At 37.5% G+C, this 22,730-nt stretch overlaps 1 protein-coding gene across 5 annotated transcripts in view; it reads left to right on the top strand.

The window, feature by feature from the left end:
- efr3bb (EFR3 homolog Bb (S. cerevisiae)) overlaps window positions 1-22,730 on the top strand; it is a 52,702-nt gene that overhangs the window by 3,862 nt on the left and 26,110 nt on the right. For 2 of the 5 annotated variants that reach the window (XM_049484003.1, XM_049484007.1), the window contains exon 3: window positions 19,995-20,074. In XM_049484003.1, the coding sequence (XP_049339960.1) occupies window positions 19,995-20,074 (80 nt within the window). Of the gene's footprint in view, window positions 1-647; window positions 921-2,908; window positions 2,928-2,966; window positions 3,158-19,994; window positions 20,075-22,730 lie in introns of those variants that run through there. The other 3 variants (XM_022662921.2, XM_049484010.1, XM_049484008.1) reach the window with 3 other exon arrangements.

Here is a 22,730-nt window from a genome sequence, read left to right on the forward strand (position 1 = left end):
TGCAGAATCTTTACATTATGAGTTTTTTTTAAGAAACCTGTTCTTAAATTCTCAGTTTAGGCACCAAAAGTTGGTCTTCTTTAAATGTCTAAGTGCCCAGCCTAACCCAGAAGTTGGCCTCTCTCTTTTTCTTTTCTCTGTCTCTCTCTTTCTCTGTCTCTCTTTCTCTCACTCCCTCTCTCACTCCCTCACCTCATTAACAAACATCTCACTAACACAATGCCATCCACTGTCCCACCTCTCTTATATTCTGCCTAAGCAGAGAAAGAGAGAGAGAGAGAGAAGAAAAGAGAGAGAGGGATTTTGAGTGAGTGAGGGGGATGCAGAGGGGCTGAGTAATGCTTCTAGATACTCTGCATGGTTTAGAGCTGAGAGAAAACTGACCTGCTTTCAGAGGAAATATAACCCGGGATTCTGCTTTTAGGAGGGGTGCTTGGATGATTTGAAGAGTCGCTTAGACTGGTTTTTAGGAGTGTGACCATTTTGGAAGGTTTGTCTGCTGGTCAGATGCTTGTAAATTTTTAAAGCTTGGTGCACTTTCTGGATTTTATTGTCCTAAAGGAGGTTTTCAAGATAGTGGTTCTTAGGTAAAAGTACAAGAAAGTTAAGTGATTTGTCAGTTTTCTTGTGTATTTTCTGTGTGTTGAGTATTGGTTTTGTTGGATTATCTGCTTGCCTTAAGTATTTGGGTGAAATTTAATTTGTATTTGGTCAGCTCCCTATTGCATCTGCCTTCAGTGCATTTTCAGGCGTGTAAAAGTCATTTAGAATACAGTAGTTTTTGCAGTAAGTACAAAAATATTTAAAGAATTTGCGTGTTAAAGCCAATATGCCAGTGCCTACTCCTGTTCCGGACCCCCATGCCACCCGCAGGCTGACACTGGACTGCCGGAGCCTGCTGGACCATCGCCAGGCCAGTGGTAAGAGCTCCTGTCTCCGCCTCGACTCCATTGTTCTCGCTTCATACACATGACACCAACAGCTCTGAAAAATAATATAGCTTTATATGACTAAACAAATCATTGTGTTGCCCTTACATATAATATATTAATTATTTTTGCAATACAGATCCTTCAGGTGCTATAATATGTAAATGAGTCCTATTAATTGCAGTGTTTTTACTGTGTTGCATCTTGACTAATTACAGTTTAAAAGTATTATGCTCTGTACATTTATTTCTTGAAGTCAGACATTTAATTCAAAAGAATAATGATGAGGCATATATTCGCCAAGTCTTCCCATAAGATATATCACAATATATATATTTTTATTTCAGTTAAAACAATATCAAGTCCAGTTTCAATATGAACAACATACAATTTTCCATCCCTACAAAATTCTAAAAACTATAGAAAATGAAGACCTAAAAAGATCAGTTCATGCAAGGAAACTTACTTGCACCCCTGAGTTGAAGCAGTTTTTTGATAAGCAGTTTGTTAAAAATTATTCTATGGATTAATCCATAGCTACTGAAAACAGATGATTAAAATTGGGTGGAAGCTTTAAAAAAAAGGTCAGTTACAGATTCATTCTAAACATTACACTCAGAATGTTTTCAGAAAAATAAAAGTTATTATGTTAACATAAATAAAAGTTAAAACATCATAAAAAAAACACTTAGCAAATAACTGTGTTTAATGGTTAATCCAAAATTGAGGAATGTTTTCTTTAGCTTATATTTAACAAAAATGAATTTCCAACTCAGACACAATTACTGTAATTATGTCCTTTTGACAGAGGTAATAGCTGTTACACCTCTAAAAATACTGCTGCTGCTACTAATAATAGTAGTGACAAAAGCATTTCTTCTGGAAGTGGGTGCGTGCATATGATGATGCAAAAGTTAAAGCCCAACTTTTTCAATGCAGCATACTGTAGCTTAGCAAATGTTGTGTTGTTCTTATGTAATGCAGCAGTTTAATAAGAAGCCACATTATGCTTCAGATCAGAATTGGGACAGGCTACCTCTAGGTGAGAATGCACATTACAGAGTGGATCTGTACAAGGTCAAAAATATATATTTATGATTCTGGAAGTTTCACAGAATCTCTTTGCTTGACTACACAAAATAACACAGTATGTGTCATTTTCTAGGATGTATGATGCATAATGCTTAATGTAAACATTACAAAACATTCTTTCTGAACGACATATTTAATGTTGACTATGGGCAGCTATTCATATTACTGTATATTTAAAACTGGCTTTATTATTATTTTTAAATAGAAACCTGTTTTGAAAATTCTTTACATTTGTAAAATATTAAAAGTGTATACATTTTGGACAGCATATTGCCCAGGACTACACTGTACCATTTATACAGCTATAATGTCCACCAGCAGTGGTTGGTTTGCATCATTATTACATAATGACTAATATATGATAAGTAGGCACATAATGATATGTTAGTTTGTGATCGTTACCATGTTGTTGTGGTCACTATTGTTATCAACACAGTTTTTTTTTCTTTATATATAGCATACTCTGTTAAAAATGAAAGGTTTTGGATTAATGCCATTGTAGCACTCTGCAATGACATTTTTGGACCTTGCTATATTTGGCAGATGCTTTTTTTTCCTGTGTTTGTTTTGGATTCCTGTGTGTGTGTAGTTCAGTGTCTACACATGACCTACAGCATCACAAGATCTGTGGGGTAAAAAAAAGACAGAAGGAGATAAAGGACAGAGGGAGAATGAGGAAGAGAACAGAGTCTGAAGGTGCTTCCTCATAGGGATCTAGCGCACGTGAGGGTGAGACAGAGGATAGCTGGGCAGGTGGGCGGAGCTTCTGTCTGTGTGAAATGAATGAGCCTACTTCCCTCCCTTCTTTCTTTTTCCTCCCCCTTTCCTCCAATTCCCTTCCCAGTGAGAGCTGATTGGTGGAGAGGAGGTGTGTGTGCTCACGCGTGGAAAATCAGCATTATTTCGGTAAGCCAGAGCGCTTGGTAGCACAGATAGGGAAGCCAAGGTCATCACATCTTAGCTATTTGTACTCGCTGGAGTTTGTGAGCTCAAGGCTTGTGCGTGTGTTGACAGAGAGGGGGCTGTTTTTTTGTGAGTGTTTGTGAACGTGAACGTCACTGGAGCTGCATCAGAGTAGCTGCAGGCAAGGACTGTGGAAGAGAGAGAATCGTTATTGTCTGCTCTATCCATGTACGGTAAGGGCTTTAGGAATGTGTGTGTGTGTGTGTGTGTGGGAAGACTACAAGGTTTGAATAGTATCTGTATGCTAAAGAATGTAAAGAATGTTCCCTGACTGCATGCTTTTTGTATGTGCGGCACTGTCACCATGCATTAAAAACTGGAACATACCCAATGCTAAACTCAGTTTTCAAAAAGAACTGATTGAAACTGACCTCGATCAGCAGTGATTAGTCTTCAGTTTAAATGATGATACTGGATATTGCAGGTGGGCAATATGACTATTTATTATTCTTTTTTTTTTTGTAATACAAACTATACAATTTTGTCAGTACTTAAAAACTACTTACCGACTACATGCATTTCATAGCTTAAGAGCATAGGTAGTCCTGTTTAATAGGATGTACTGCATAAAAAAAACATCAGTGAAAAGGTGATGTTTGACAGCTGTTTAAAATGGACTAATTGACACAACTGTTTGAATCCATTTGTGCGTGAAATTATTGTGACACATTAAGACCTTGTGACAAGAGGTCTAATTAATTAAAATTAACATTTTATTATATATATATATATATATATATATATATATATATATATATATATATATATATATAAATTTCAAGTAACATCTTAAAATATAGCACATTTTAGTAATAAACTGTCTGGTAAAGTTGGTACTGTCACATAGTCTTGCATAGGTTAAGGGCAATATTTAGGACTTTGAGACAAAACCCAATTAGGACTGACCTGCAACCCTTAACAAAGCTGTAGACTTAAACATATTAAGAGTGATGGAGAAAGATATAAATATGAATATAAAAATAAAGACCAAACAGCAGACAGAAAACAATTCAATAATATCAGTGAGCAGAACTGATAGTACGGATATGTGAAATATAGAGCCTATACTGATATATTACATTTTTGTTTGTACTTCTCATATTTTAAACATTTCTAAAACATTAAACATTACAGTAAATATAGCTATATTAACTGTATAATGGAGCTATATAATATTTATTAATCTTAAAAAAAAATAAAATAAAGTAAATGCTGATTTCATAAGTCTCAACATCTGCCTGAGAAGAGTGAGATAATAGATTTGATCTCTCTGTTAATATGGTGTGCATACATATATATATATATTTGTTTAAAGTGAAGTTGTTTACCATGGTTCAGTTCAGTCTAATATGTATTTATTTCAAATTGCACTGTTTTACTGCAATTGCCTAATCATTATTACAATATGATTAATAGTAAACAGACCTAGATCCATATATTGTGTCCCTCTCATAGTGAACAGAGCATGTCAATTAGAGTACTGCAGTGAAGCTGATGTATAGTGGTCTGTTTTGGTGCAGCAGTCACGTTTTGGTGCATTTTGTGCTTACTTACTTAAGATCCTCTTGGCCAGCACAAGCTCACATCTTTGCTTGTCAAGAGTGTGATGTGGCCCCAGATCGGTTGGAATGAGTCAGAGATGCTAGTGGAGCGAAGCTGTCTGGCTCTGCACGAAGACATGCTGCGTGCTTAGTTTCCCGAGTTTGGTTTGGACTGTGGCGTGACTAAAGCACTGGCTTGACACGTGTGTGTTTGTGTGTTTTAAAATGTTTCATTTTAGGAAATGTGCTCACAAGAAGTTTAGAATCCAGCCCAGCAGGCTGTTTATGACATGCCCAGGGAAACAGGCAGCAAGTCTTTGTTCATGTAATTCCCCACTGACAGGAGAAGTTATATTAGGTAGCGTGATATATTTGGATATTTTGCCTTTGTATGCGATTATACTCAGAGTGGTTACGTGCAGAATTTTCCTTTGGAGAAAGTGAAATCTGTTGGTGCTGCTCAAACACTGACACTATTGGCATAGTGATGATATATAAGCTTTATATTGTGATATTGTTAACTTTCCATTACTCCAAATATGCTTTAGTCAGTCGGTAATGTGTAATTGTGATTTTGCAAAGAAATTTAGGTAAAAATTAATTTTTTCATGAATGCTTTGACCTACTTTGATCAAAACACCATACTAGAACAGTGATTGATCAGGAGGCTTATTTTGTGCGTTGCTGCTAAGTTGTGTGAGGTCACAAAATGTTGCTTGTTCAACTTCTAGATGGCAATACACACTTCACACACAGCTGAAAAGTCCTAATAAAGCTAGGTGTAGAAATCCATTCGGACCGTTGAATGTTTTTATATTGTGTGAGGTCACAAAATGTTGCTTGTTCAACTTCTAGATGGCAATACACACTTCACACACAGCTGAAAAGTCCTAATAAAGCTAGGTGTAGAAATCCATTCGGACCGTTGAATGTTTTTATATTGTGTGTAGAATGTGTAAAACTAACATGCCTTGTGCACAAAGCAGAAAGCTTTCAGCACCATTAATCAGATACTACTCTTGAGTTTAATCACTCAGTGGGGTATACAGCGAGGATCAGCATAGCTAGCAAACATCTGGGGATTTACGTGTTTTACTGATTTTTTAACTTGGAGTTAAACAGCATTTTAAATGTGGTTGATTAAAAAAAATGAAGTTCACTTCTTGTTTGAGAAACAATATACAAAACATTACAGAAGCCTTAAAAGATGATTCATTACAAAGTTTGATTGGAAAAGTTTAATATGTAAATGAGTCCTATTAATTGCAGTGTTTTTACTGTGTTGCATCTTGACTAATTACAGTTTAAAAGTATTATGCTCTGTACATTTATTTCTTGAAGTCAGACATTTAATTCAAAAGAATAATGATGAGGCATATATTCGCCAAGTCTTCCCATAAGATATATCACAATATATATATTTTTATTTCAGTTAAAACAATATCAAGTCCAGTTTCAATATGAACAACATACAATTTTCCATCCCTACAAAATTCTAAAAACTATAGAAAATGAAGACCTAAAAAGATCAGTTCATGCAAGGAAACTTACTTGCACCCCTGAGTTGAAGCAGTTTTTTGATAAGCAGTTTGTTAAAAATTATTCTATGGATTAATCCATAGCTACTGAAAACAGATGATTAAAATTGGGTGGAAGCTTTAAAAAAAAGGTCAGTTACAGATCCATATATTGTGTCCCTCTCATAGTGAACAGAGCATGTCAATTAGAGTACTGCAGTGAAGCTGATGTATAGTGGTCTGTTTTGGTGCAGCAGTCACGTTTTGGTGCATTTTGTGCTTACTTACTTAAGATCCTCTTGGCCAGCACAAGCTCACATCTTTGCTTGTCAAGAGTGTGATGTGGCCCCAGATCGGTTGGAATGAGTCAGAGATGCTAGTGGAGCGAAGCTGTCTGGCTCTGCACGAAGACATGCTGCGTGCTTAGTTTCCCGAGTTTGGTTTGGACTGTGGCGTGACTAAAGCACTGGCTTGACACGTGTGTGTTTGTGTGTTTTAAAATGTTTCATTTTAGGAAATGTGCTCACAAGAAGTTTAGAATCCAGCCCAGCAGGCTGTTTATGACATGCCCAGGGAAACAGGCAGCAAGTCTTTGTTCATGTAATTCCCCACTGACAGGAGAAGTTATATTAGGTAGCGTGATATATTTGGATATTTTGCCTTTGTATGCGATTATACTCAGAGTGGTTACGTGCAGAATTTTCCTTTGGAGAAAGTGAAATCTGTTGGTGCTGCTCAAACACTGACACTATTGGCATAGTGATGATATATAAGCTTTATATTGTGATATTGTTAACTTTCCATTACTCCAAATATGCTTTAGTCAGTCGGTAATGTGTAATTGTGATTTTGCAAAGAAATTTAGGTAAAAATTAATTTTTTCATGAATGCTTTGACCTACTTTGATCAAAACACCATACTAGAACAGTGATTGATCAGGAGGCTTATTTTGTGCGTTGCTGCTAAGTTGTGTGAGGTCACAAAATGTTGCTTGTTCAACTTCTAGATGGCAATACACACTTCACACACAGCTGAAAAGTCCTAATAAAGCTAGGTGTAGAAATCCATTCGGACCGTTGAATGTTTTTATATTGTGTGAGGTCACAAAATGTTGCTTGTTCAACTTCTAGATGGCAATACACACTTCACACACAGCTGAAAAGTCCTAATAAAGCTAGGTGTAGAAATCCATTCGGACCGTTGAATGTTTTTATATTGTGTGTAGAATGTGTAAAACTAACATGCCTTGTGCACAAAGCAGAAAGCTTTCAGCACCATTAATCAGATACTACTCTTGAGTTTAATCACTCAGTGGGGTATACAGCGAGGATCAGCATAGCTAGCAAACATCTGGGGATTTACGTGTTTTACTGATTTTTTAACTTGGAGTTAAACAGCATTTTAAATGTGGTTGATTAAAAAAAATGAAGTTCACTTCTTGTTTGAGAAACAATATACAAAACATTACAGAAGCCTTAAAAGATGATTCATTACAAAGTTTGATTGGAAAAGTTAATGTGGCTTTTAGCCCAGACCTCGATCCGTATTGGGGATTGGCTGATCATACTGAAATGCAGCTTTAATCAGCCCCAAAAACACCGAAAGGGCTATCTCTGCTCACAGTTATAAACACTGATGCATGTTGCAGTCGTCTGTTAATTCCAGCATTGCAGCAATAGTTAAATTATTTTGTGTAGTCCTGCTCTGTGGCACATATTTAAATGTGTTTGTGTGGGTGAGATAGAAGCTGCATGACCGTGTTTGTCCTGTCAGCGCCTAAACAAATTGATGTTGCATGAACATAACCTTGTTAATGAATTTGACATATTCCTCCGATTGCAGTGACTTCATAAGTACCCTAGACTGTGAAGATTTTTAATTTTATGGGCTGTTTATCTTGTTGAGTGTCTTCCCCAGTCTAACAACATTTTGCTAAAGGTTATACGCTGTGTATTAAGCTGCACTATTATATTGATGCGATGTGATTGTAACTCCCCATATAATATACAGTAAGCAGTATGCCATGACCTTGCTCAGCTTTTCATACTTTATGTTGCTTTTCAATACTGTAGTGTTGAATGTGCACATTAAGCTGCAAATGTAACAGGAGCAGTTAATAATACACAATTGTGACTTTAGAAAACATCCCCATATGTTTCAATGAGAAACATCCAAGTTTCCATCTTATTTTTCTTCTGTAAAATTTATTTTTTTCAAAGTTTCTATTTCCTGTATCTATTCACTGTACACATATTGGAATATTTTATTCCCCAGAAAGGATTATTTAAAGAAGTGATTGACAGACTTGGCTAGAACCGACCATTCATGTAACATGGAGTAGCTGAATTGTTGTCAATTCCTCAGGCAACTAACTAGTTAATCATGCTATAATGAATAATGTTGCTTTTTGGTAGTTGTTTTTTTTTTTTTAACAAAAACTCTGTGCAAAGTTCTTTGCTGTTTTTTGATGTTAGCATAAAATGGCTGAGGTGATCTAATTAGATGTTAGCCAACCAGCTAACATTAGTGCAGTTAAATGTTCTGAACTGTATCAGTGTTTTCACCAAAAATACCATTTAAAATGTTAGAGCTGTGCTCCAGTACTGTAATTAAATATATGTAAAAATGTAAATGTTTCATTATAAAATACAGAAATTATAGTTTAACTAATGAAACATTAGTAAATGGCATTTCCTGGAAAAACCCTGGATATCACATGGAAAATTTCACTTTACCTCTGATACTTTAGGCTGAGCTGTAAACTCTGAGAAGGCAGTCTGAGACACACTTGTTCTGGGTAATGGCCGCATGAGAAGGTCTTTACTTTGCAGACACTGGTTGCAAATTTCACAACACAGAAGTAGATTTTTGGCTTAATTTTTATAGACAGAGGTTAATTGAACCTCAGGGAATATGTGTATTGACTTCATTGAATGGCTAGTTAAGAGCGTACATTTTCACAAGATCCCCTGAGAGACCACAGTCTTCTAGGCCAGAAGTCACTGAGAGCAGAGTCTCCCTCTCCCTGAGTGAGTGGAATAGTCCTCCAGCTCCTCATGCAGATGATGGCAGATGTTAGCCTGTGCATTATTATCACTCCTCTTGTTGCTCTCAATATTGGGTGGTGTGACGTATATGTCCGACCCATACTGATGTGCAGGATAGGCAGTTATGTTCTATGTAAAGCTTGTTCAGCTGTCTAATGCCGTTGCACTCCGAATAAAAGTACATGTTTGCCTTCACTCTTCTAGCACTTGCAATATTGGGATGGGAGTACTAACTTTTGAAGGAGAATTAGAAATGGACAAACAAAATTCTTGATCTTGTGTTGCTCATGAGCATCCATAATCTTAGTAATGCCTGGGCCCCACTACATGCAGCTCTGGAAAAAAAATAAGAGACCACTTAAAAATAACGAGTTTCTTTGATTTTACCAAATTGAAAACCTCTGGAATATAATTGAAAGGACGCTGGATGATCACAAGCCATCAAACTAAGCTGAACTGCTTGCATTTTTGGATTGCATAAAGTTATCCATAAGCAGTGTGTAAGACTAGTGGAGGAAAACATGCCAAGATGCATTTAAACTGTGGTTAAAAACCAGGGTTATTCCACCAAATATTGATTTCATTATGGATATGTACTTTTTGTTTTCTTTGCATTATTTGAGGTCATATACCTATAAATAGCAAAACTAGAGAAACTGATTTGGAAACTGAAGTGGTCTCTTAATTTTTTTCATGACAAAAATGTCCAGATTTTCAGTGTGTTGTGCCTTTATCTAGTATTTAGTCCTCCAAAATATGTTTAAAAATTATTACTCAGTGTCATGTAATATGGAGTTGATGCCAATTCTCTGGTGGGAAATATGACTTTGACCTTATATAGATTTAGTATGCAAATTGTTAATGGTAGACCTGGAATTTAAAATGAGATTTTTTTTTTAATTGAACATTATAAATACATATAGCTGTTTGTATTTAACTTAAAAGCAGTATGTATGAGTACGTCTTGACTCCTTTTTTTCAGTTATGCTTTCATCCATTTTTTTTCCCTTTTTCTAAGCAGAAGATATTCACGATTAGCATAGCAATGGTTTCAGTGTAATAAGCTGTTTGTGCACAGTCTAACAGGCTCTTTGAATCTATGTCATTCATCTTCACTCGTCAGCACACTCCAGCCCTTGATGTGCAGTGTTGGATTGTGCATTTCCTTATTTGGCAGACCAAGGCATAGAGATACTATATCCCCAAAGACGGTTTGAAACGGTGGCTGATCATCAGTGTGTGTCCTGCATAGATTTGAACTGCTGCTCTTTTTGACTTCCAGCGTGTTTGCTTCTATTATATCGGAGAGCATTTTATTTATGGCAGGTCAACATTAACATTTATGAGAATATTAACGTTTATTTTGGGGCAGAATAATGGAGCAGGCATTACTGGTACAGGTATGTATGTGAGCACGTATGTGTGTGTATTGCAGTTGACTGCAGATGATTCTGTCCCTGCTTTCTCCTTTCATGTAAAAATAGCAAAATGTGGGCTCTAGCTGCTTCTTACATAACAGCACTGAAGGGCAACACAGCTTTCCTCCCTCCTTCCTTCCCTCGTTTTTTTTTTTTTTTTGCCTGATGTGGACCAATCAGGCTGATGTGTTTGCAGACTGTGTGTCTGCATTTGTGCATGCCTGTGTGTGTGTGCATTTGCATGCATTTAAACTCTGTTATTATTTTATTTTGCTGCACACCACACAAATGTAAATACCTAGCTTTAAATGTGATTACATGGTTATTTACACAGTGTATAGTATTTATATTGGATTTACAATTTGCTCTTTTTTTAAATATTTATTTTCACATAAGTCAAAACGGAAACAAAAAAGACTGTATAGACTGTATTCTCTGTTATGACTTGTCTGGAAGGCCAGATCATAAAATATGTTTTCCACTACAACGTAAATGTATTATTGATTGAACGTTTAGGATCCACATTTTTCAACGGAATTTCTAAAAAACTTTTTTTATTATTACTATGGATGCACTGAAATGGACATTTTAAGTTAAAAAATGGACATGTTTTTTTTTTTTAAAGGTTTTCAAAGGTTTTAATTAATTTTGTCGCTTGCATAAATTTAATAGCATAAATGCCATTTAGTCTTATTTCTTAAAGAAAAATCCATGACAAAACTTAACACTGAACATTTTAACATCCCAGCAGACATACTTCAATACAGGGGTCGGCAATTATGTTTGGCCGCAAATATTTTCCAGATGTTTTCCAAGTCATCATGTGGCGGGTCACATGGGTGGGTATCGAACCCGGGTCGTCAGTCTCACGATCCAAAAACACTACCGCTGCCCCAGCTAGTGAATTGGGACACAGCCATGAAAAACTGCCTTTATAAGGAGATAGGGAGCCCGAGAACGAGCGGAAAGATAAGAACGGGCGGAAACCAAAGTCACGGCGAGCGCAACAGAGAGACAGGGGAGCAATCTACACAAAATCTGGCCAGATAGGCATTTTATTTATTTTTTTCCATTATAGTTCAAACAACCTCACGGGCCAGATGTTTCATGCTTGCGGGCCACATTTGGCCCGCGTGTCGCCTATTGCCAACCCCACCTTCAATACATGATAAACCACAATACATTTACCTATAACAGTTCTGTTTTAATGATAACTTTATCTCAGCAGTGCTATCCTTATCTGAAATTAACCTTAGCAGTGCTACTCAAGGCACATGTAAAATTTACACAGAGAACTCCAACCAGACATTAGGTAAAAAAAACACATACTAAGGCATGTTTAACTGTTGTAACAGTAGCTAATGTTGCTATCCTGGCCCTTTACAGCTTGTATATTTTAGCTGGATAACATCCAGTTGGTGCCAGAATGTTAGAGGAAACACTACAATATGACTATAAATTATTCAGTGTATTTAGTTTTTTTTTTTTTTTTACTTTTTCTGCCAAAAGCACTAAGAGTTTTTTTTGTGATTTTCAGCTGAATAATTTTGGTCATTAGTCATTTTTTCCACAGCAATCAAACAGCCTTTACTAAATATAATCAAGCATCTTTTCCATGCCTGTAGTTTCCAGCCATTTCAGCAGCAGCTTCGAGCAGGTAATGAGTGGCCCTGAGCTCTGCAAGTCCTTACAAGACCTCATGACAACACTGACTGACAGGTAGCCAAGTACACACATTGTCGTAACCCCATCTTAAGTAGCTATGATCTCTTTAATTCATCTGGCCTTGGTTAACCCCCCACCCCCCTCTTGTGCTTTTCTGCTTTGTGTCCTGAACTGCAGGCTGTAGTATGGAGTAGTAGGAGTGACTCCATCTACATCCACGTGTCCTAACCCACTGATTTCTGTTCCTTTTTAATTTACCTTTTTAAGAAAGATCAGGCTTAGCTTGGACACTGAGGGGGAGGACAGAGTGTGAATAGAATAGATAATTACTCCTCTATTAATAACAAGAGGAGGTGCAGGCAAGCAGGCAAGGCAAAATGTGTAGGAAGGAAACAAGGGTTTATCTGTGTTATACAGTGTGCAACCTTGGAGAAATTACAGAGAAACTTTACTAAAGTGAATATATTCAAGTGATGGATCACAAATCTCAGGAATCAGATGATCACACATTCATAACAGATCAGATCAGAACGTTTATTTATTTTAAAAGAATCTATAACTCGATATTTGTCTATATTTGCTGTGTTGTTGCATGACTTTAAAGGGATATTAGTCAGTCTTTGTACTGAAGTGTGCATGTGAGGGGAATTACCAGAGTCTGATTTAAGTCTGATTGAAAATGCAGGTGTGATAAAACTCTTTGAGTATGTAAGTATTGCATTAAAAACATAATTGACTATACATTTACATTATTTGCCAAAAGTTCCCAATTTTTTTGAAAGTTTAAGTGGTTTCTGTTGGTTCAGCTCCTGAATTGCTTTGCTGTTTGCACCATGTTTTTTTTTGTTTGTTTTTGGCAAGCTTCTTAACTGATAAGTGCTGTACTTGTAAAACTATTCTGCAGTTCTGTGCCTTAATCCCTATAACATTTTCTACATTTTTTATTTTTTGTATTTGTGTTATGTATTTGTTTAGCTATTTACTCATTTACTTTTTAATACTTTTGTATGCGTGCACTAAATATGCTGCACTTTAGTTTTGTAGTAGATTTTTTTATATTTTAATATATATTTTTACTGAATGTATTAAACTATAACTCTGTTTATAGCAAATACAACTTTGTTATTTATGTTGTTTTACTAGTATATTCTTAAAATTAATTAAAAAACATAATGTTATGTCATATCGGCAAGAATAGATTTTTTGCAAAAATCCTGATAATATTTTAGGGTCATATTATATTTAATATAATTATTATTATTTTATTTTTTATTATTTTGTTTTTATAAAATACTTTAGACAGTTTACTTAGTAACTGGTTATAGGACTTTTTGGCAGCAGTGTTGCACAAGCTTCCCACACATTTCTTTTGGTGGTTTCTTCCTAGAAGAATAATTTAGGTTGAACCAGGCTGGATATGGAGCATCTAAAAAGTCATTTTCAGATTTCTTCAGAGATGCTGTATTGGATTGAGGTCCAGCTTCAGGTTCATGTCTTGTTGAGATCCTAAGATCCTGAACTCTCTAGAAAAGTTTTTCACTTAGGATTGCTCTGTATTTTTCTCTGTTTGTCTTTCCCTTCATCCTGAGTAAACGTCCAGATCCTGTTGCAGGAAATGTGCATGATGCTGCCACCACTGTGTTTAGCTGCAGGGATGGTATTAATGAGATGATATGTGGTGTCTGGTCTTCTCCACATACAGAGTTTTTGTATCAGACCAGAGGATTTTACCTCTCATAACCTTAACCTAAGAGCTGTTTAGATGCCTTTTGGCAGACTCCAGGCCGTCATATGCCTTCATAATAAATGGCTTCTGGCTGTCTGCTCTGTGATAATGTCTGATAGGTGGAGTTCTAAACTGATGCTTGTCCCTCTGTGGGATCAAAAATGACACTCTGTTATTCATAGTCACCACTGGGCTCTTGGGTTACCTCTCAAACCAACTAATCTGATTATGAATAATGTATGATTTTATCATATGCAGTACATTTAGAACAGTATGCAGGTACTACAGCTGCTTTACCATAAACCCATAAACCCATATGATCTCTCATGAATCTCTTCAGACCATCAAACTATTGTCACAATCACCCCAGTGAGGGTTGTGTATTCAGTTGGCAGACCTGGCAACCTATGAGCAAATCTCAACACGCTGCCTCCGCATGTGTCTGAGATTCCGCATCGCTCTGCAGTTTAAATGGCGAACCACAGTGTGTGTAACAGTGTTTGCTTGTGTCTTTTGTTTTGGTTACCTGTGCGTAACACCTGACGAGAAATATTGTGTTGTTTTAATCATGAAAGATCTCGTAACCCAAAATATCATCACAACCCTAATGGTTCGACACAACGGAGTTACACAGTCATCATTTCCATTAAGATCTAGATTTCCTAAGGCTGATTCACATCAACTACATATTTTTTGTATGTAAAAATGGGATAAGATTTCTAGTGTAGTGGAAACTTCACATTGACTGATGCGTTTTTGGCTACTGTGTTATGCAAACAGGGCTAAACATGCAATAGCTTTTATAAATTAGCATTATTTGAGTTTATCAATCTGCTTTTTGCGCCTTTTTTTCTGCCCTTTTTTTTGCTCTTTTTTAGTCTGCTGTTATTTGTGGAGCATGAACAGACTTGGATGCTCTCAGACAAACAGCTGGATATAGTGAGCTTATCTACACTGCTGCGCCTTCAGACTCATTTGTTTGGTCTTCGTTTAGCCTAATTATGTGGGTTTTAACTACATCAGTATTGGGACACCAACAACGTTATGGATCTTCTGAAATCAAGGCTATTAAGAAGAGTTTAGCTTGCTTTTGTGTAAGTAACTGTCTCTACTTTCCAGGAAAGGCTTTTTACTAGATTTTAAAGCACTACAATGAGGATTAGATTGTATTCAGTATAGGGGTGGGTGATATGGCCCTAAAAAAATATCACAATATTTCATGTTTTTTTGCGATAGCGATACCCATGGCGATATGACAAAACACTGATTTTTTTTTTTTTTCAAGAATACACTGCTGCACAATACTTATAATGTTCTCCATATATCTCCATATATCCAGTGCTGTAGTAAAATTAATGATAATGTATAGATATAATCTGTCTTTAGTAGATGTATTATGGGAAATGAGAAGAGTGTGAATTTTTCTTTTGCTAAAAACAGCAAAAAAGTAGTACCCTGAGGTGATAATAAGGGATTTTAGGGTTTAATATCATTCACGATATACATTTTTTTGGCGATATTATTGCGTACGATATGATATGGCACACCCCTAATTCAGTAACAAGCAAATCATCAACTCATCCTCAAGTAATCCCTAGAAAAAGTACTGGATAGAGCACAGTTATTCCAGAGAACACAGTTCCACTGCTCCTCAGATCAGTGCTGCTTTATACCACTCTAGTCCATGCCTGAAGTTAGGCATGGTGCCCATAGGTTTATCTGTTCCAGTGAGTCATATTCTATTGCCAGTACTTCTCTACAGGGATTAGTTAAACTGTGTGTGCATTTGTAAATCTGTGTTGCAGTAGGTGCAAGATAAAGTAGCTAAATGCATCTGTTAGAAGGAGTGTCCACAGATATTTGGACATGTAGTGTGTTTTAAAAACTACGGTAAGCTATGGAAGAACACTTAGAGGGGCTTCACACTGCAGTGTGTTAATGTATGCTCTGATCTCGGCATGTCTTGCATAGAGTACATGCCAGTGTCCTTGAGCCCCGATGGCAGGCAGTTGCGACATGTGGTTAAGCTGTGCCATATTCAATTTCAGTGAAAACAGAGAAGCATAAAGTCTCTACTTGACCAGCCAAGAATGTTATGTGCCCACTGGACAGATGTCTACTTTATATGCTAGATGGTCAGTTTAAAGGTCAATTAATTGATTAAACAAATGACAGGTTCAACTAAAGGTGGACAATATGACTATTAAATCTTATTGTTAGAAATTCTATTCTGTAACACAGAACACATCATATCTAAAACTTTTTTAACATGGTTCAAACCAAAATAGGAGGTCAAGACAGAGTTTTCAGAATTTTATTACACAAGAAAGGTTAGTCTTAGTCCTGATCAGCAGAACAGGAAAACTTTACATGTTTGCATGTCATGCAGCAGTATGGCTACAACAGATTACACTAGCGTTTTATGAGTGTACTGTAACTGCATACGAATCTTTATTAATAGGGATGTGATCATTTTGAGCCAATGCTCATATCTGATATTAAAGTACATACTGACTGATGTTAATGCCAATGCCAGTATAAACATTTATGACTTACCAGTATAACTTTAATACTGCAAGACCTATAAAAAAAAAATAAGAATGAATTTACTGAATTAATGAAAGTAGCTTTGATATTTTTATAGCTATATACATCAGCGAGTATGGGTTTTAAATATCTGCCATATTAGCCAATGCCCGTAATAATATTTTTTTAAAAAGCAGCCGATACTGATATGATTCTGATTTCATCATGTATCCCTACTTTTTAATAAACAGAAATACAATGAACCTATAGTTAATCAGTTACTCTCATTTTACTTTGTGATGCACAGGCACAGGAAGAGAATCTGTTTTTTTGCAGGAAGGCAGAATTTGACAGAAAACCTTAAAATACACATTGCTGAATTTACAACACGCCAATGTCCAATGCACGCACTCCTACAAACCAATCAACGTGAAATCAAATATAGGCAGACACAGCCCACATAGATGATAGTGACAGAACATCAACAATCTTTAGTAGTAGTTCAGTGTAAGACTGAAGGCATTTTTGGTCCAGTTGTAACTTTAGTGCAGTTCGTTTGAGCAGGTGTAAAAACAGTAATCGCACTCAGGTGAGAATCAAAAGAACCGGACCCAGACGAAAACAAACAAACTCTGAAGCGGTTCGCTTGTAGTGAGAACGTAATCTTGTCTCGATCCGACCCAGCTATTAAATATAGTCCATTTATTTAACCTAAACTGCTGATAAGGCACAGTTTAAACTGATATATTAACCAGTAATAGGGCGTTTTAGGGCGTTTATGTAGTTTCCAACCAAAATCAGTCGTACTTACAAGCTCCAATGACATGTATGAACAGCCGAGGTTGACTTAAAAGCACCATCAGACCATCAGACAGAGAGTGTGCGAGACTGAGAACAAATCAAGCTGGGGTCAGATAGCAGACAGAGAGGCATGTGATCAGTTCAGCTTCAGGTTTCAGTGCCTCTTTTTTCAGTCTATGTTTTCTCTGTTTATCATCAAAATAGTATCTCAAATACTAATATTTAATCAATAGTGACTTATATTGATTAGCCTGAAATTGAGTGTCACAGTTGATTGCTCTCTGTGTCTCCGTCTCTTCTGATAGAGTGATTGCGTAAGTGGGAGCTAATGATAAAAACAAGGAGAATGTTTTTCTCAGGCCATCATTTTGCTCTGTTTGATTTGGGATAGACTCACAGCGCTATAGCTTTTTTTTCCATCACGTGGCACCATCTGCCCACCAGCCACACTTACACTGATCCCAGCAACCTGCCACTCTCGTTCTTACCTGGCACCCTGCCGCCCGCTGAGCGAGAGAAAAGATGCTGGAAGCGGCTGTAATGAAGTGGGATTTTATGATATGCTATGTGTTGTAATAAGCCACAAAACACATGGCCTATTTAATGATTAAACATACAGTAATTGCTAGTTTAAAATTGAATTCATGCAAAAAATTAACATATATTCTTTAGTATATGTTCTTAAGTGTTTTGAACCTAAATGGATCTTGCTGCACAGTAGGAAGCTTGAGACTGGGCCAGACCAGGAGAGAGCTGTTTGTAAAATGAAGATAAGCTGGATGGAGCAGTAAAGTAGGTGAAGTTGCGAAGCACAGGGAAATGAAAGCCAGGGGAAGAAGGGGAAATGTTATCTTTAGTGTTGAAGTGGGGCAGCAGATACAGACATTGTGTCCTTGTACAAACACACATTTATCACCGAGCAGTGTATGATGCTAGGATCTAGGATGCTCTTACAGGACTAGAGATATCCCCTTAATGACATAGCTAAGAGTCAGGCACAGGGAGATATTTCAGTCTCTGCCTGACAGTACCTCGTGTACTCTACAGGGGCTTGAAAATGTATGTATTTTTATTACGTTACACCCACAAACGCAACTTTCTTTTTTTATTTTAAGTGATCGACCAACACAAAATAGCACGAAATTGTGAAGTGAAAAAAAAATGATACATGGCTTTTAACAGGGCTTTTAACAGGGTGCATTTGTATTCAGCCCTCTCTCTTGTTTTCTTATACCCTTAAATCAAATTCAGTGTGAGCATTGTGTATTCTTGGTAAAGCTGCTCACCAGACAGGTCAAAATAAAGTTGTGGAGAAGTAAAAAGCAGGGTTAGGTTATAAACAAACATATTACAGAGCACCATGTTTTCCAGATTTATATTTGTAAAAAAAAATGTAAATACTTATGATTCTCTATTCACTTCACAATTATGTGTACTTTGTGTTAGGTTAGTGTTTGTTTCATTAAATCAAATGAAAATACGTTTATGTTTGTTGGTGTAACATGAAAAATGTGGAGAAAAAAAAGGTTTTAAGGGGTATAAATATTTTTAAGGCACTGTATGTACTCAGTATAGACAAAATTACTGGGATATTTTTTCATGTGTATTATTATTATAATTGTATTATTGCTTTTCTAAACTGTTCAGATTTTCCACTGGATTTTGTGGGGATTTGATTGCATTCTGTGAGAAGAGCTTAGTTTGTGAGGTCAGGATGTCTGATGATCTCCACTCCACCTCCACACCAACTCCCCATTCCATCGCAAACGTCCTGGATGAAGCCAGTAGGCTCATGTTTATCTGCTCCAGAGAATCATTTTCTATTGGCAGGACTTTCATCAGGGCCTAGACAAGCTGTGTGTGTTTTCTTTTACAAAACCTTTGTCCTGTGTGTTGGAAGAAAACTGGAAATAATTTTAATCAATGTTATTTTTGGTTAGATGGTATAGGTGAAGCAATTCCTGGTGTGGTTTCCAATGATCCACTTCTCAACCTGTTTAAACAAAGAGGGCTGTGATTCATCATATGGCCATTCATAGATACCCTTAACTCTGCTGCTTGGTTGACATAGTCATCAGGGTTGTGCATAAAGGATGGTCTATAACATAGAGTAAGTAACGAAAATGCCTAATATTGGAAATTAAATAGTGGCGATTGGGAGCATTAATACACAAATCCAGTTTATAACAAAGATGTACATTTTGTGTAATTGTTCACTTTTTTTCTTGTAATTTCCTTTCTAATTTTTATCCCATTTCTCCCAATTCACACGGCTAATTACCCAACCCACTTATTAGGACTCTCCCTGTCACTAGTGATGCCCCGACACCAGGAGGGTGAAGACTAGCACATGCCTCCCTTGATACATGTGAAGTCAGACTCAGGCCTCTTTTCGAGCTGCTGCTGATGCAGCATTGTCAGGTAACATCACAGCACACTCGGAGGAAAGCGCAGCGATGTATACATCAGCTCACAGACGCCTTGTGCTGATCGACATAACCCTTCGGAGTGATGAGGGGAGAGCGTGCCATCTACCCACCCAGAGAAAGCAAGGCTAATTATGCTCTCTCAGGGCTCTGGTAGCTGATGGCAATCTATATGAGCAGGATTCGAACCTAGTGGCAGAACCTAGTTGCTCAGAGCCCTATATTTAGCCACTTTTCCTGTTCACTGTAAATGCGATGTGATGTGTTTGTGTTTAATCATTTTTGTGGTATGTTTGCAGCCTAAAATGTTTTTTTTTCTCTCTCTTTTCTTTTGTTCCCTCAGGAGTGTGTGGTTGTTGCTGTGGGGCTTTCAGGCCCCGTTACAAGCGCCTCGTGGACAACATTTTTCCTGAAGATCCAGAGGTGAGACATGATGCTTTATATATAATACTTTATTCCTACCACTGCTTAAAAAGCCTTCTCTCAACCCCGCCCAGGTTGATAACTACAGACCGGTCTCACTACTACCCTTTCTCTCTAAAACACTCGAGAGAGCAGTTTTAAATCAGGTCTCTGGCTTCCTCTCCCAGAATGACCTCCTGGACCAGAACCAATCTGGATTCAAAAAAGGACACTCTACCGAGACAGCTCTGTTGTCTGTGACTGAATCATTGAAAACTGCTAGAGCTGCAGGCCAGTCCTCAGTGCTCATTCTGCTGGACCTCTCGGCCGCCTTCGACACGGTCAACTACGACTTCCTCCTAACTATACTTTCAAACATGGGGATCTCAGACAATGTGCTGTCATGGTTTAGATCATACCTCACTGGGCGCTCGTTCAAGGTGTCGTGGCAAGGACAGCTGTCCTCAGCCCACTCCCTATCCACTGGGGTTCCCCAGGGTTCGGTACTGGGTCCCCCTCTCTTCTCAGTATACACTGCCTCTCTTGGTCAGGTTATCCACTCACATGGCTTTTCCTACCATTGCTTTGCTGATGACACCCAACTATACCTGTCATTCTCACCTGAAGATAACTCAATCTCTGCACGGATATCGTCGTGTCTCTCTGACATATCCTCTTGGATGAAGGAGCATCACCTTCAATTAAATCTCTCAAAGACTGAACTTCTGGTCATACCAGCAAAACCATCTTTTCAACACAACCTCTCTATAAGCATCGACTCTCTCTCTCTCTCACCGACAAAGGTTGCTAGGAACCTGGGTGTTATGGTTGATGACCAGCTCTCCTTCACGCACCATGTGGCCTCGGTTGCTCGATCCTGCCGCTTCGCGCTTTATAACATCAGGAAAATTAGACAGTTTCTGACGCAACAGGCCACCCAACTCCTGGTACAAGCAGTGGTCATCTCACGCCTCGACTACTGCAATGCCCTGCTAACTGGCCTCCCGGCCTGTGTAGTAAAACCACTCCAAATGATCCAGAATGCAGCAGCACGTCTGGTCTTCAACCAACCAAAACGAGCACGTCACCCCGCTGCTCATTGAGCTCCACTGGCTACCAGTTGATGCTCGCATCCAATTCAAAACTCTAACAATCGCCTACAAGGTGATGACAGAACAGGCTCCTTCCTACCTGCACTCACTCCTGAAGGCTTACGCTACCTCCCGGCCGCTGCGCTCCTCCAGTGAACGTCGCCTCGCTTTGCCAAACACTCACACAAAGCAATCCAGACTGTTCTCATACAGAGTTCCCCAATGGTGGAACAAACTACCGTCCACTACCAGATCAGGAGAATCTCTCGCTATCTTTAAGAAACTCCTGAAGACAGAGCTCTTCAAAGAGCACTTACTCTCCTAACACCTCTAACACACTAACTACTTCTAACCCCATTTCCTTCTTCCCCTCCTTCACTCTCTATCCCTTTATTTCTCTTCGACCTCCTTTAAGCCCTATCTAAAAATGGGTTATCTAAATTCCTATTACTTTTGTACTTCATTATTGTAAGTCGCTTTGGACAAAAGCGTCTGCCAAATGAAATGTAATGTAATGTAATATACATTCCATACATGTCTCCTCTAAAAGGATGTGTAAGCTCAAGTGTTAATAAACAACCTATTTTCAGATTTAACCTGAGTGCAGGTTTTATTATAGGGTTTCATATATTTATTTAGTTGTTTATTAATATAAAATAATGCTTTGTAGTTGAACAAAAACACTCTGTATATATTTGAACCACAATATCATGACCACCTCCTTGTTTTTACAATCAATGTCCAGCTTATCAGCTCCATTTGTAGTTCTATAACTACAGACTGTAGTTTTTCTGTTTCTCTGTATACTTTATTATCCTGATTTAGCCTGTAGTTTAGCCTGGACCCTACAGGACAACCACAGAGCAGGTGTCATTTGTGTGGTGGGACATTCTCAGCACTGCAGGGATACTGATGTGGTAGTGTGTTGTGCTGGTACAAGTGGATCAGACACAGCAGTGCTGCTGGAGTTTTTAAACACCTCAGTGTCACTGCTGGAAGGAGAATAGTTCACCAACCAGAAAAATTCAACCAATAGCTGATAAAATGGGCAGTGAGTGTTGGAAAAAAAAGGTGGTCACAATATTGTGTATAAATAGTTTATTTTTTATATAATACTTACATGAATACAATGTCAATTCAAACAATTATGCCTGGTTCTTGATTTTATATAAATGCAGCATTTAAATAGAAATTGCAGAGTTGGTCTCAGATTTTCTAGTACAAGATACAGGAGAAAAACTCTTAAACCAGCAATTATTTAAAAAATATATATAATTATATTTTCTACATTTTGTAATGAGATTTTGTAATATTTTGGGGGTGCTTTGTAAAATATTTTAATTCAGGTTGACTTTAACAGGTTACTTTTGTAACTCACATAATTGCATGTGCTTTGTAGCTGTCCGCTGGTTAATGAAGGTTATGAGATGTGTCCTCTGTATCTGACACGTGAGGCACTGCACTGCAGTGTGCTTGAGAACTAGGCCACCTTATAATATGGGTTAAAAACAGCTGTTCCGCTCAGCATAGCAAAGGTAATCTCTTTAACTGTGGAACATCTTTCATTTTTTTTGCACAACAACAGC

Source organism: Astyanax mexicanus, chromosome 1 (assembly GCF_023375975.1).
Source record: "Astyanax mexicanus isolate ESR-SI-001 chromosome 1, AstMex3_surface, whole genome shotgun sequence".
Classification (NCBI taxonomy): domain Eukaryota; kingdom Metazoa; phylum Chordata; class Actinopteri; order Characiformes; family Acestrorhamphidae; genus Astyanax; species Astyanax mexicanus.